The 16,053-nt window shown below is 47.6% G+C and overlaps 2 protein-coding genes across 2 annotated transcripts; one reads left to right on the top strand and one right to left on the bottom strand.

Moving 5' to 3' along the window:
* Positions 1-4,273: 4,273 nt before the first annotated feature.
* Positions 4,274-5,545, bottom strand: N7469_002086 (uncharacterized protein; the record flags this gene model as incomplete). The annotated part of the gene is made up of 1 exon (XM_056641006.1): positions 4,274-5,545. The coding sequence occupies one exon, from the start codon at positions 5,543-5,545 to the stop codon at positions 4,274-4,276; it is 1,272 nt and encodes a 423-aa protein (XP_056503500.1).
* Positions 5,546-8,035: 2,490 nt separating this feature from the next.
* Positions 8,036-9,448, top strand: N7469_002085 (putative C6 transcription factor; the record flags this gene model as incomplete). The annotated part of the gene is made up of 1 exon (XM_056641005.1): positions 8,036-9,448. The coding sequence occupies one exon, from the start codon at positions 8,036-8,038 to the stop codon at positions 9,446-9,448; it is 1,413 nt and encodes a 470-aa protein (XP_056503499.1).
* Between the last annotated feature and the right edge of the window lie 6,605 nt (positions 9,449-16,053).

The raw sequence follows: 16,053 nt of genomic DNA, 5'->3' as shown, positions 1-16,053 counted from the left end.
ATTTGACTGCCCTGGGACTTCCTGCACTTTCAACGTACCGCTATCGACCAATTTACTCAAATACGATTTGCTCATTATGCCTATCTATGAGTGTCCAATTCCGGCTGCGCAACACGCTTTGGAGACTCCCGCCGGGGTGTCATGGCTGATCAGCTTAGCGGACGATGTGTCCCATGACAAACTTTCAACTTCCAGTCTACCGGCGGCCTCAGAACTACTCAGGGATTACGAAGAATCCTTTGACAAAACTCGCAAAATGAGGAGATATTGATTCTAAAATACATCTATACTACACGGCGCATGCCGGCAATGACTCGGGGCAAGGATGGGTTGTGATATCGACATACGGATGGGGCCGCACGTACCGGGCCCGCCTCAATCTTTCGTGGCTATGCCAGGACGCGGACAAACATCTCCCGGACATTGTGGGGCGAAGTTGAAAGTAGATATCGTTCATCGTTGTGTCTGCATGGATCTGTGTTAGCTTTGCACAGTACGGTCCGACCACCACCTTCCACGGTCTCCGGTGTGAGTCCGCTGAGGTCCAATCTACCTCTCTATTATCAGTAATCGGTTCCTAGTACTTATGAACATGAGTGTTTTCGGAGAAACAATAACGATGCTGTGAATTGAGGGGCAACAAGTGGTCCTGTTGTAAGTTCAATCATATAGTACAGGCCTAATCGTTCTTTCAGTATATGGCCTTGTGCGTCGTGGCTTTCTAAGGCTCACTATTTATCTTTAAACCGATCTATTGTGTTATTTTATGACCAATGCGCTTAGTAACAGTCAATCATACTCTAAAACACCCTATGGTATTCTATTGGCCGATCGGCTTTTTCCTTTAACGCTGTATTGCACACCTATTCAAACACTAATGTCTTGGGAAAGGAAAAATCGTCTTGGGATATTTTCCCAGTTCCGTCTGAGCTTCCACTTGGAAACGAAGATCCAGCGGTGGCCGAAAATTGGATGGAATATTTCCATGGGTTTTAGATTCATTATGGGCTGTGATATAGACTGAGGTTGATCGAAAAATCTTGCTTTTATGAGGTCATGAGGATTGTCAGTATAAGTTCTCTTGATCTCGCGATTGGCTTGGATTGGAGAAAAGAATGGTAGCTTCAGATGGGCCTGACTGCTGAGGAAAGCCCATCCTGAAAATCCTGGTGCTATGGCAAGGACGGAACAATGGAATACTCTTTTCCGCTATTGATAACTGTACTTATTGTAGTGGGTGAATGGTGGTGTGCTTTGCGATTCCCAGAGGCAGTTTTGCCTCTGGACTGACGATGGTGACATCTATGCTTGAGTGCAATCATAAAGTTCATTTCAACTATAGTACTTGACGTAATACCTAGACACACCCGCAAAGAAATTAAGAGACAATGAAGATTATTGAATATCTGCTCGATATCTGCTATCCGCCATCAACCAGCCATAGTAATTACCTCCGCGTGAGGAATAGAACGTAGAACGTTCTATTAGTTATGCAAAGAAGTAATCGTACTCAACCTCAGCGAAGGAATAATGTTTTCAAGATAAAGAAAATGAATCAATCTACTGTTAATCAGATAGAATTGAGCTCTCTCGTTGTCGTCGTGTCCTGAAAAATCTTATTGGTTGTTCCGGAGTGTCTATCTGGCTTATTTGTCTAGATGCATGTGGATCTCGCTAAGCCTACTGAAGGAATGGCTTCTTTCAGATGCATTATACTCTGGTTGAAAGAACTCGCTAAAACTGTGGTCATGAAACTTTCCAGAAGGTGCTGATACTGGAAATTGAAAATTGCGAGGTCACAGCGCCAACTTTTGTCTATGGAGTCCAGTTTACTCTGGAAAGGTTTGAGATGACAATTTCTTGTCATATCTCTGTAATTAATTGAATCATAGAATCCAAGAATTTTTGACTTGGTTACGCAGGCAATGTGTACTGTCAAATTTCAGAAGGAATCGTTGTCTATCTCAGAAATTGTAGCTTTTTGTTCAATAATTTAACTTCCTCTTGCAGTTCAAGGATATAATTATGGAAGAGTGCCGCTTTACCCAAGAAAGCATCAAATTATTCGAAGAGGGCAGAAAAACTCGGACTCTTGGTATTGCCTTTCAATCCGGTATGAGTCCTTTCGGTACGCTATTTAACTACCAGAGGGATTTTCCTTTTCAAAAGGTAGGGTCTGGAAGTCTCTGTTCTTTCAGCGATGTATTATTTGGGCCTTACTCCAGCAGTCATGAGTTTTGGCTTGCAGAGTCCCTAATTGACCTTGCGTTTATTGAAATCTTTTCTATTTTTGCCTAATATGTGCTACTGTCTGCGACACATCGAGACTGGAATGACCAAGTTTGCTACATTCGAAATGGTAATTTCTATCTGCAAGAAATGACTATCCATTGCTGAGGAGAACCTTCACAATTGTTAGCTACTGTGCATGGATGGGTATGCCAAATACTCCGTGTCTGACCCACAGAGGCAAAGGAGTTGTGGTCTAACTCGAGATCGAAAGGCTTTCCCAAATTGGCTGGTCTGGTTGTCAACCGGTAGGCTGTTAGGAAACATCTCAGTTACATGATCTCGATTTTGCTGTAAGTCCCACGGAACACCTGAATGGAAGGGCTCAAAATATGCACTTTGATGCTAAACAGTAGCCATTAGCTCACTTGGAAGTCGTTATAAATCCGTCGACCTGGCTGACTTTGCTGCATATCAAGCTGCTGAGCGCGATTTTGGGTTTTCGCGCATTCTCGACCCGAAGGGCCTGAACTTATTGTTGAAGGCTCATATTCATTGCCACCTGGCTAGCTTTTCAAGATGTTGAATGTGAAACACTGCGCTGCTACAGTAGAAAGTGTCCATTCTTTCTGGAGGCTTTTCTTTAGACTGTCGAACTCATGGTCTAGCCGTTAAGGATTATATGGAGTTTGAAAAGTAGATGGAATTGAGCCTTGAACTAGCAGCGGTGGTGGTGTTGGAGCTCTAGGTTGAAAAGTATTCTTCTGAGGAATATGGTCATGATCAAGAGGCTAAAGGTCAGATCCTGCAAAGGATTGCAGTAAATATGAAGTATGTGGAGGCATACAAAGACAAATATCTACCGGCTCAGCAGAATTAAGTTCCGCTGTTAAGTAACCGCTATGGCAACCGCGTTTTGAGTTTTAATTTGGTTTAAATCATCTCCCTAGCCAACAAAGGCCTAATTAAGCAGTTGTGCAGCCCTCCTCACCTCTTGGAATACCAAGAACCCTATAGAAAATGGCAAGATGTTTATACCAAGATGCTCATCAAGTTTCGACTTTCAAGATAATTAATGGTGATATAGCAAAGCCCCTTCACCTCACACCACTCAGTAACTATACCCCGCATAAAATTCCCTTGAATAACTGTCGACTCACTGGGGTCCGCTGTAGTAATAGCCTAAAGCTTAAGTAAAGACCCATTGCAAAATCAGAGGCTTTTTGCTTTCGTATCGGGTACGACGTCTCTAAGTTCCTTCCTAATTAAATTATTGTCGCATACCAGAGAAAAAAAATCCTGGGATCTACGGTAATTGAATTTGGGGGTTGCCAATGAGATTTCTTCAATCAAGTTAACCAATATATGAATAAATCCCAGCCCTCAGACAATGATGCATTTAATATCCAACCTCATGTTATGTGGCCAACTTACGGTTGTCTAGACCGGCTCCCGGCCATCACTACAGGTCCGAACCTCCGAACCCAGGTCTCCTGATACGGCCCTCGGAACACAAAAGACCAGATTCTGAAGAGGGCTTTACTCATAGTCCTCTTTCAATATAGTCGCTGTGGCTGTCGTGACGTCAGCTCGTGAACTTCATAGGTGGCCTGATGCTCCATCTTATTTTTACCACTTATTTCAAACGTAGGGTTGAGAAACGTTAAATTTTCCATTCAACTCTTTATACCAACCTTATTGGAGCCCGTTAGTTGTGCGAGGTCTGTCTATTATATGACTTATAACTCCCACTTCCGAGAAAAATTAATCAAAAAAAAAGGTCCACAATTATGATTTTCTATATAGAGTAGACATTGATAAAAAAAGGGAAAGACCAGCCTCTAGGATCAACACTCCACTGATTTGATACCATATTAGAATTGCTTTGTAATTTGATCAAGAGCAATAGAAAGCACTTGTATCCTCAAGGAAATAGACATTGGCAGAGTCGATCGTGTATATCTGAAACAAAAGAAACTGACATTCAGTACCCCACACAGTAAACAAGGAACACATTAGCATGTGTTAAGTGTGATCTGGTAGATCACTTCTTGTCCTGCCGAAGGTCCATCCCCTCATAATCAGGGAGTTTCCAACTACCAATATCTTCCCGCATAATATATTTGGCAAGCACATCCAGCCTAAAGAAAGATACGAGAGACAAGAAATGGTTTAGACACGCAAGCGTGAACGAGCCGGACGGCATCTTGTGCCAGTAGGTTTCGTCTCTCTTGATACCATGCTGAACGCTGTCCATGAAGGGGCGGAAATGCTGCTCATAAGTGTGCAAAGCTTCAAGAAGTGCTTCCTTAGAGGTATCAGAGCGAACGAAATGATTCTGGATCTCGCCAGCCAGAACGTAGGCGCCGACTAGGCTGGACGTTGTCCCCATTCCCGTGGTTGCTGTAGGGGCATAGGCTGCATCTCCCAGAAGTGCAACCCGCCCATCACTCCAGGAGTCTAGCCTGACAACACCCATGTGCTCACAATAGAAGTCATCTGATTCTTGTAGTTCCTTGACCAGTTCCTCTGAGCGCCACCCAGCCGAGCGGAACAGCTCTGACAGGACAGCCTTTTCCTCCTCTACACCCACTTTTCGGGCAGCCATCATTCGCTCAGAATCAGTCAGGCCAACCAGGTATGCCTGTATGCGGTCTGGCTTGTGTCTTCGGGTGAATAAGAGTCGCTGACCCGGAGCAATATAGGCAGTTCCATTGTATGTCTCTTCGTTCTTGATCTGGCAAGGGATGGTGAAGTAACCCGCGTAGACCCCAAGGAAGTGAATAGGATCTTCGGCTCGGGGTCCCAACATCTGCTTCCGAGTCCGAGACCACTGCCCATCGGCGCCGATTAGAAGGTCGTAGCGGTCCTTGTGACCGTTTGAGAGTCGAACTTCAACAGAATCATCCAGCTGCTCGAAATCCTCGATGGTAGTTCCAAACACGTATCGTACACGATCTTTGACGTTATCGTAAAGGAGCCGGATAAGGTCACCTCTCATAATCTCATAGTCCGTTGTGAAGCTTTGAAGTCCTTCGCCAGTTTTATTCGCAGGAAAGTATGCTATTGCTTTACCATTGCGGTTCACAAATTCTAGTCCTTGCTCCTTGACCGACACGGTACGGAAAGCACTTTCAAGCCCCATCCGCTTTAAGACCTCAATTCCATGTCCGCGGATATCAATTTGTAAGCCGAAAGACCTCAAGTCGGGGAATCTCTCAACAACTGTAACATCGTGCTGCTGGTGTGAGAGCCAGAAGGCGAGGGCGTTGCCAGCAATGCCTGCTCCGCTGATGAGAACTTTCAATGGTGCCATTGTTATTTCGATGAATGAATATCAAATCTGTATCTATAGCAAAAACACTCTCGAAGTTGATTTTGAAGGAATTGTAAAATATATGGGGATGGACGTCAAAAGTGATGGGAGGGAGATGCGTTAAATATTATCTCGACTGCTAGTTTTTGTAATGAATATTATCTCCGGTCTCGGGTGAGACTCAGCAGGCACATGGCCAGAATAGGACTTTATCTCCGTTACAGATCTCACATCTCGGTATCAGGATTCGGACTAGGGTGTCTGCTGAGCCCGGCAATGAACTATCTTCTTCGAGTGAGACAAGAAAATCGAAGATTCTTCATATATAAAATGGAGCTGGGGTTGCATTTATATATGCACGAGCAAATAATATTATGTAGCCGAACAAGTTATCTTCGATCTACATGGCTGGCAGCGATACCGCAGAGATAACATAAGCTCATTGTAAGGACAGCCTTAGATTTACCTTACTACAAGTATACTCTAGACAGTCAAAGTGGGTATACTATACAGCGAGATTGCTCCGATTCGACAGAACCCCTGTATAAAATCGAAAAGCGAGGACGTGGTAGCCTAAAATAATCTGATTTAACCTCGGGATAGAATTTCCTTGTACTTATTCAATCTACGGGAAACAGTTGTAGTATAATGATTTGGTAAAATGAATACAGTAGTCGGATCCGATTCGGAGCTGTTTAGACTTCTCCGCCAATATATCCATAACAATAAAGCCCAATACTCAATATATGACCGAGCAGATAATTACACCCCATCTCCCTGGACGCGACCCACCGTGTTTCCTTCTGTCCGACGAGACTTGGAGTTAAAGCGAGTATTTCACTCTACTAACAGCGGCGAGTTAGCATCGCGAAACGGAAGCCGTCCTGCTTTAGGATCAGGGCCGTCAAGTCTCAGTCTCCGGACTGGTACGCTCGACTCAATTTCGAGCTTGAACTACTACATGGCAGGTCGCGCAGCTTGGACGGATCCGAAGGTTTGATGCTCGGCTAGAGGATCGTAGTGACGGTAGCGAAAACTTGAACTTCAAAATCAGCACCTAATGGAAATAAAGCGTGTTGCCCGGAAAATATTGTGTTATCGTTACAATTTCTCTTCGGTTTGATTTCATGTACCACCGTCTATCTATACTGCAACAATACGCAACTCTCCACGACTCTCCGATTATGGTTGAAAGTCCTTAATCAGCGTCTTTTTTTATTCTTTTTTATTCTTTTTTTTTGGCCTGGAGTTGGTTTGGGGTGACGAGGTTTGCCGATTCAAAAATCCCATCGGGTTCGAGGTTGACGGCGGGCCTAAAGTTCTGCCGGATTCCAAAAAAGCCGAGAACAACGGGGCAACCTGAAAAAAGAGTTCTGAATAGGAAGAAAAGACCGACAGCCGGGGTGGATTGTCCGAATTCGGCTCCGACCGCTTGCTCCGATCCGGAAGATTTGACTCGAAGAATCTATTTGCCGTCACCCCTTCGGGTTTTTTGGGGTTGTTGTTCCTTCACCAGCACTAGAATCGACCGTATGACCGTTGCTAGACAATTTGCATCGAACCCGGACATGCCTAAGTAAATCTGGAAATTTGATTTGCAAAGCACCCTGGAAATGGCCGAGCCCAGATCGTTTGAATCAGCGAAGAAGCGCAGACGCCCGACCTTTGCGTGTGCAGAATGTCGACGTCGGAAAGTAAAGTGCGACCGAGATAATCCATGCGGACAGTGTACATCACACGGGCAGACCACATGTACGTACGGGCAAGACTATGTATTTGTAGGCCCGTCCGTTCAACAAACCCAGCCGCTCCAGCAGCCTGTGGTTAGGAACTCTACGGGCCAAGATCCAGATGCATCACATTGGCCTTTCCGAGGGCCTACCCCCAGAATTCCGACGGTGGGTGTAGTAACTAACACCGAGCATTCCCTTCGTGAGGGTGATGAACGCTGTCTTTCCCCGGTCAGGGTCAATTTAAGCGGCCACAGACATCAAGAATCCCAACGCAGCAGCCCGTCGTCCGTCCTTACCACGCAGTCACAGGTACATTCGGGTGCCATTCACGGCACTCTAGCCAAAACTCGTCTTTTTGGTCCCGGGCATTGGATGAGCGCGGTTCCGTTGGTATTTATGATCAAACCCCCTTCATACATTTTTTAGCTCTAAGGAGTAAGCTATGGTTTGCTAACCTATCTCGAAGATCGAGGGGCTCCCAACCATAAAAAAGTTACCCACCCCACGGGATACATCTCATCGGGCGTCAGAGCAAGTGACGACCGATCGAATCTCGCAGGCTGTAAACCAGTGTAAAGAAAAGGCCAGAGCCATCAAGCAACGACACCCTAGTCGCAGGCCTCTGCCCGCCGACGTCTATCAATCGTTTCCGCCGCGCCAGGTGATCGACGAATTGGTGCAAACATACTTCGACTCATTTGAGTGGTGCTACAAGATCCTCCACGCCGGGTCATTTCGATTAGAATATGCGAAGTGTATGGATGCTCTAGAGGCGGCCGATTCGTCATCTATCGTCAAGCTTCTCCTAGTCATGTCAATCGCTACATCGCTTTGCGGCAGTCCGAAATTGTGCCCCGAGCTGCTTTTTAAGGCTCGAACATGGATCTATGTATGCCAATCTTGGCTGTCGGCTCCTGTGGAGAAAGATCGGTTAACCTTGGATGGACTCCAAATTTATTGCTTGCTTCTACTTGCTCGGCAAATCCACCGGGTTGGAGCGGATTTGGTTTGGATATCAGTCGGCTCGCTCTTACGGATGGCCATGCAAATGGGATTGCATCAAGATCCGGATCATTTAGGAGAGATGAGCAATCTGCAGAAGGAGATCCGACGGCGACTTTGGTATACGATACTAGAACTCAATATGCAGACTGCAGTCGACTCAGGTGTCCCTCCGATGACCACCGTCGAAGATTACACTACCAGAATGCCCTCAAATGTAAACGATGATGTCCTAGAAATACCACTCCAAGATGGAGCCCTGCAGGAGGAGGATAGTGGATTGACGACCACTTCGTTCCAGCGCTTGTTAGCGGACTCGCTTCAAGTCAGGGTTGAGGCTCTTCAGACAATTAATCGCCTTCAAGGCGATCCTGCGCCATACGAGACCGTGCTCAGTATCGGCTCCAACTTAAGCTCAGCATGTCGACGCTTGAGTACGTTCGTCGACAAGCATATAGCAAAGCTCGGGGCTCATCCGTCAAAGCAGTTTGCATGTGCCTATGCTGACCATTCTTTGAGCCGTTTTTTACTCTGTCTTCACTTTCCCTATGCTGTCCAAGCCAAACAAAACCCAATTTACAGCTTTTCTCTGAGGATCTGCCTAGACACAACACTGAGTCTGATTTCGCTTCTCGAAAATGATCTCTATCATCGTTTGCTACTCATCGGTGGTGGGATGTTTCGAGACCTGATCACTCGTGGTGCATTGGTCCTTTTCACGGAATTGAATTTTGCACTCGATAGGGGCAGCTCTATACTTGTCACGAAATGGCATCGATCTCGCATCGATCAATTACTTGAGGATGCTCAAAAACTTGTCCAACATGCCGAAGACAGACTTCATTATGGCGAAACGAATGTTAAGGGCTATCTATATATCTCTATGGCGATGGGCCAAGTGGAGGCAATACTCAAAGGCTCTTCCATTGAGGACGCCACTGCAAATGCTGCTATTGATTGTTTGACAACGTGTCAAGATATTCTGGAAACATTGATAATCGGCTCACTTCCGAGCAACCCATCTGAATCAAGCTTTGGATGCTATAACGCCCCGTATCCTCTGCCTACGGCGATGGATGCGGACTTTGACTTCTTGGACAGTGGTAATGTTTTTGGCATTACAGACAGCTCTCTTCTTCAGCAGTGGGCCGATCAGCAATGGTTATAAGGACGGCAAAGAGACTTACCTCATTAAAGACTGTATCTCCGACCCTCTGCTGCGAGGAAACTAGTCTATACGAGGGCCAGGAACATCGCTCATGAGTATGCCGCGTGTGCGGCATAGAGCGCTTTGGTAATGTTGTCACTTTACACACATTTGTTCATGTACTCCATGTATTACTGTCTGAACTGTCCACAGGACCACATAATATTATGTCAAAACGACGTTCATTAGTGTCAAAACGAATATGAGCCTTAGTAGCGTTAGGTAGTATGTATTATCCGAAGGCATTACTGTTAGTATTTCTATCATATCTTGGATCTTCGAATGTCCTCTAAGTATGTATTTAGACAGAACTCTATTCATTTCTTATGGTGTGCCCCAAGCGCCCAGATTATATATACTCTTACTAAATACCCTTCATTATATCTTCAGCCTCGAATCTAGTAAGCGCGGAGTCATGCCCTCGCTGCGTCTACTCGGCCGCTGATCCTCAAATTTATCCCGGGGATGAAATTGAGGGTTGAGGAACAAGCTGAGATGACTGGTCTAGTTAAGGCGCAGGTTGTGGATGAGTAAATTGGAGATTAGAGTATGTTTGATACGGTGCTGGGGGTGATGGGAAAGAGTAGTGAATTGTGCGGTATGATGGTTATGCCTATGCCGAAGAATAAGTCTACTAGGGCAGCTTGATTGCGTCTTTTAGATGTGATATGTCGGGTAAATTTAGATAGGATAGATTTCTTATGTAATCTATCACAAATCGTTTCATTGATGTATACCTAGTGTAGTGGGGGAGTATCGGCCTGCCTGCCAGTAGGAGGATTATGTAAGGGAATTGGCCTAATTTGGAAGGGAGCTTATTATATACATTCATTTAGATAGCATCTTTAGCATCACACAGAGATCAGCTACACGAGTTACAGTCTATTCGAGGATTAGCAGATAGCCATAGTTGAAGTGTTGTTTACTCTCATCCTTCTGCCCCATTCGACCTGCACGTACTGACCGTGCTGCCTTGAGCATCCCATCCCGTTTCACTACCTAACTTCGTATCTTGGCATAGCCTCTAGCCAGTTCCTAGGAGCCTTTCCATGCCGTCTGAAAGCCTGCCACAAAATCGGTTTCGGCATGGCGCATCAGATTGGTGTGTTCGCCATACGTCTCTCAGCTCCGCGCTTTACCTACGATACCAGATGCACAAATTAGAGGTGACGATAGTTTGAGGTAAGAGCGATAAAGGGAAGGGGGAAATGAGATCCACACCGCGAGGAGGTTCTAAAGGCAATTTTCGACTTATATTTCTGGGATCGAGACCAGTCGATATCTCCTACTAACCACATTCTTTGATAATACTCAGCCTGGCGAGAGAATATCTACGCCTGGCATAAAGCCTGAACGTGCTTTGGTGATTCAATGCACTGCAGGCTTCTGCACTCTGACGCATCCCCAGGAGTATCTCCATCCGTCATTATGGCCCCTGGCATCGCATGAAATTCCCAGGGCGGAGTGCTATAAAGCCCATAATTCTCTATTTTGTTCCGAAGCAACTTCATCAATTACCATGGATCTCACTGGGTGAGATGGAATGTACGCACTTTCATGGTCCAACAATTCAGTCTCCCGAGACCTGAGATTGGTCTGATCCAGAAACTCAGTGGCATCAGCTGCACGCGGCGAGTAAGCAGTATGTACTTCTGCCGTACAGTACAGGTGCGAAGAATTCAACGTGACTCTTTTACTGGAGTCGGTCCATCACTTGAGAGGGGCACTTGAAGGTTAACTGAATGTGTTAGTTCTACATTTGTCAATGTGACCTCCGAATATTGGGTCCGTACCGAAATGAGGCTCTCCAGAAGGATGGTATGTAGCAGGTGGAATATGGAATGTTCTTTCAAATAGACTTCCCAAGCCTTCGATTACTCTGTCGAGCCAGTTTCTCAGAAGCCCCAGACGGAATATGAACGGTTCATCGCTTTATGCGATCGCCGCTGGTGGCATATTTCTCGTTTGCTTCCTGGTTCAGGCCCGGACGACGCTGACGAAATGGGCCAAGCCCATGTCCGTTCTGTTCTCGCAACATCTTGCCCTTCCGGTTCTCCTCCACCGACATCGAACCGTGGGCCCTTGGACTCGTCTGGGCTTTCTCACTCATGTGGCTTATATTGCTGTCAACAGTACTGTGGTTTTCTTCCGACCACATTCCCTGACCGAAACTGGCCGCCGTGCGGGAGAGCTGGCTCTGGTCAACCTGATGTATCCCCTCGCGGCTGCTCACCTGGGGTCTCTTGCTGATCATCTTGGTATTTCATGGCGTACCTGCTGCCAAATCCATCGAGCAACGGGATGGATGTCCATTGCCCTCCTGTCGTTCCACATCATTGTTGAAGTTCAGCGGGAGGTGTTTACCCTCCCGCTGGATCACACGCGCAACTTATTCACCCTCATTGTATGTCCGTCTCCGATGATCATGAGCACAAAGCTAACACCGATAGGGCACCGCTTCAATTGGCCTCCTTGTGCTTCTTTCCCTCGCCCGCGTTCGCCGATGGTCGTATGAAATCTTTCTTCGCGGCCATCAGCTAATGACCGGGATCTTCATCTATGGGATCCGGCAACACCTTCCTAACCATGGCGGTCCACCGAAGCTATATCTTTACGTTGGGTTAGCGACCCTCGTCCTCAATACGGGCCTAGAAACAGTCAGCTTTCTCTACCGAAATGGAATTTTCAGCGGCGACGGTACGCCGCGGGGCCTGGTCTCCTTTTCTCCCGAAGGAACTTTTGCACACCCCAAGTCAAGAGTAGCCATTTTGATCCGAGTGGTTTTGCCTCGGCCAATTAAGTTTGAGGCAGGCCAATATGTAAACCTCTGGATGCCATCAATGGGGTGGTGGTCGTGGACACAGACGCACCCTTTCATCGTCACATCCTGGTCGCGCGGAAACCTCGACAGCATTGAATTGCTGGTCCAGCCACGAAGGGGTATGACGGCAGACCTTCTCTACCTTGCTGGCAGTGCGTCTGGCCACCCTGTGTCTTTCCCGGCCCTGTTTACTGGCCCTCACGGCACCAGTCAGTCTGTGGATCAGTATGAGACCGTCTTACTGATCGCTACCGGTTTCGGGATTGCCGCAACAATCCCGTACTTGAAGAAGATGATACATGGCCATAACACGTGCACTCTTCAGGTCCGCCGGATTCACTTGGTGTGGCAAGTAGAAACATTAGGTATGAATAACCTTGGAGATCTAAAAATACTTTTTCAAACCGTCTTCTAACAAAGCAGACATGGTCCAAGCCGCTGAGAGCCTGTTGAATCCCCTCCTTCAGGACGACATCCTGGATAAAGGCTATGTACGTAATCGCCTCCTTAGTACAAAACTGAGTTGATACTGGTGAAACTTCGTATGCAGATCCTTCATATTTCAATATATGTTGCGAACGGTCTTGCACAAGACAAGACGCCGATCGGGAGACATCAAAGGGCATGTTACTACCAGGGTACACCGGACTTTGAAAATATAGTCGCTGTCGAGGCCTCGGGGGATCGGATTGAGAGGCTGCCGGGTATCCAAGATGAGCAAGGGCGGACCTTGGTGATGGGTAAGTGATAATCCACAGACCTTTCTTTTCCATCCATACTGAAGCTCTGTAGTGTCTGCAGCAGAATTTACGAGAGACAATATCCGAAAGAACGTGAGACAGGTTTTGCACCATGGCGTGGAGCTGATGGAACTGGAATACCAACCTTCTTAGTTTTTGAATGATAATTTGTATCGAGCTGGAGGAACTGGCAATTTAGATTTAAAGAATTCGAATTCAAATTTGTGAGCCAGCACCCAACCGTCATGCGCGGAGGCTTCAGTGCTGTCTAGCTGGATAGTGGGCAGACTATCTGCGCAGATGTGATATAGAGACTAGAGGTCTGTGCAGCCAGGAAGAAGTGATCAGCAATTAACATTCAGCCCTATGGATTGTGATTCTCTCTGGCATGTTCTAATTGGGTCTTCTATGGTAGACAAAGACCCAGCAAGGCGTTAACAAAGAGTACTCATCACGTACGACATCGATTTACTGGCATACTTTGTCGATTTTCGTTCCTTGAGAATGGTTTCCTACTAATCGGCCGCATCAGGCCGGGGCGTGTACGAGTAGAACGTACGGGCGGATATCAGCGCGAACCAAGCAAGGCCGATGAGATCCCCTGGGCAGTTGGGTATTTCCGTCAACAGGCGTTGCTAAGTACCGATTAGTATCCAATTAAAGCCTTGGTGGGAGAACATACTTCCTGGAGCTCCGCAAAAGAGCCGACCGACGTCGTCGCACAAAGGAACTCAATTGCCGCTGGGGAACTTCTCCAGCGATCAAGGTTATCAATCCCGACGACCCCGTCATCCTTGACATATTTTTGCATCAATTCCATCATGATCCGCGATACTGGCGCCAAATCATCGGGTTCAAGTGAGCCGAATTCTCGGATCACACAGGAATCGATGCATCCTGTTGACTTGTGTTAACTATCCTCCGTGTAACAATGGACAAAAACGACCGCACCAATCTTGACCTCTCCATGGAGGTTCATGAGCACATTCGAGCAAATCAAGGATGGGTGGTGGAAGCTGCGAGCCACGAGATACGATAAGCCGGCAATGAGCTGCACACACTTAGTCACGGATCTATCTAGCTGATCAAGAGGGAAGACAGGGGAAGCCAACCTGTGACATGATGGCCGCGAGTTCCTGCTCGTTTGGAAAGGCTTTACATGCGACGATGTGATCCAGAACAAGAGGATCAAAGTTACTCAGCGTGTAAATGCTGTTCGAAAAACGATAAATTTCCACAATAGACGCCAGGTTTCTATGGTGCAGGGAGCGGAGGGCCTGCAGGACTTGTTCGCTGTCTTCCTTCGGATACTGCCGTATAGCCCGAACAGCACGGTCGCCAGATATCCGGACGGAGACCGCAACGGGACCGGCTAAGTCACATTCGTAGTATTTTCGGAAAGTATCCCACGGGGACCCATCTTGGATGGGCAGGCTCGTGTCGATGCTCCCTTCCCACTTCATGGTGTCCTGGCGTTGCGAGTTCGGACATATCAGCCGGGTTGCCTTGCCGGGGCGCTCAGAGGCTGGGGACGGTGCATCCCTCTTGGTCGGCACCGGCTTTGGGCAAGGATGCTGTGCGCTGGTCTTGAAATCAGATATCGTTGATCCTCGGGCTTGCGGCTGGTGAAGCAGCGCAATATGGGCGGCTTGGATTCTGGTCACTCTTTTGTCGTCGAAGTTTGGCATGATGGGAGCGGTACGCGAGCTAAAAGCAAAATGAGGAACGCAAAGTACAGTGACAGGATCGGGCCGATTTAAATGAGCATTTCAAGCCTGGTGGAATAACACGGCGGAGCAGCAGCAGAATGATGGTGATCGCTCACAGGCATTGCTGTGGGCAACGTTGATCACCACAGCAAGGATAATCGGAAAGTACATGTGTATACTATATAAGTTACATGCGTATATATATGAGATTTCCAGTCCATGAATCCGAATCGGTCCAAACCTTATTATCACCCAGCCTCCATGAGTCGACACGTCTTTACCGAACAAGAGGTGCGACTCGCCGCAGAACGACGTCTCACATACTTCGGGGCAGCCAAAATCAGCATCGGCCAGATCCAATTCGAGCCTCCTCTTCCGCGTGGCCTAGATCCGAAAAACCTGGACCGCCTCCGGGGCATCTTTCGTAAAAACCGCTGCAGCCGCCTCGATGTCCACAACCATGTGCCCGCGACCGTGTCCCGACATGACCTCTCGGAAGCATTACGGAAGGCGAATCTTTCGCAACAATCCCTGCTGCCCGCTGAGGGTCGCCACCCTCCTCGTCTCGAGTTTCAGACAGGTCAACTTCGGGGTCTCCATGGCCGCCATCGTGTGCAGGCGGGCATGGAGGTATCCCTCCGGCGGATCGCTGGTGGACGGTTGATCTCTACGCGGACGGTACGTGACGTATCAGGCATTCAGACCGGTAGATACTAACCATCCACCTAGGCATCGGCGAGGAGTTGCAGTTGGCGTTGGTGGAGGAGTATTCCAATGAAAGAAAGCCAACCGATGGCGAAATCTATCGCAAGATCCGACAATACGAGGGTGAAGGAAATGAGGCTTTCCGGGAGCGATGGTTCGTGAGGCTATCCGCCAGCAATCAAGAGCGCTTAAATCAACTGGACAATAAAAGGAACCGCCGTCTCCGGTGCGCATTTGATGGTCTGCTGACGATTCCCGGGCTCTGGCCCGGCGGAATGAGAATCAGCGTGCTTCATCGATTGGTCGCGTCAGGCTGCGTTGAGGTAAGTACCAAGCTGAAGCAAATCGACAATGGGCTGACCACAGCGCTCAGGAGATAGCAAACTACCTCGATCACATTCGGGACGTGTGGACCTCTTTGGTGGGATCGGACCGGCATTCGACGAAGCGAATCGACCCAGAGACCGTCGGCGCCCTACAATTGTTGGCACCAGGCAAATCGCGGTCCGATGCAAAGACTGCGTGTGGGCTGGTCATGAGCGGCCATGCGTTCGCCGAATTCAGCGAGGACGAGCGGCAAGCCGTATGTGC

This window comes from Penicillium citrinum (assembly GCF_028827155.1).
Source record: "Penicillium citrinum strain IBT 23319 chromosome Unknown utg000002l:1.0-3833315.0:1.0-3834789.0, whole genome shotgun sequence".
In the NCBI taxonomy this organism is placed as follows: domain Eukaryota; kingdom Fungi; phylum Ascomycota; class Eurotiomycetes; order Eurotiales; family Aspergillaceae; genus Penicillium; species Penicillium citrinum.
The sequence above is the reverse complement of the archived record's forward strand: the minus strand, read 5'-3'. Positions and strand labels throughout refer to the sequence as shown.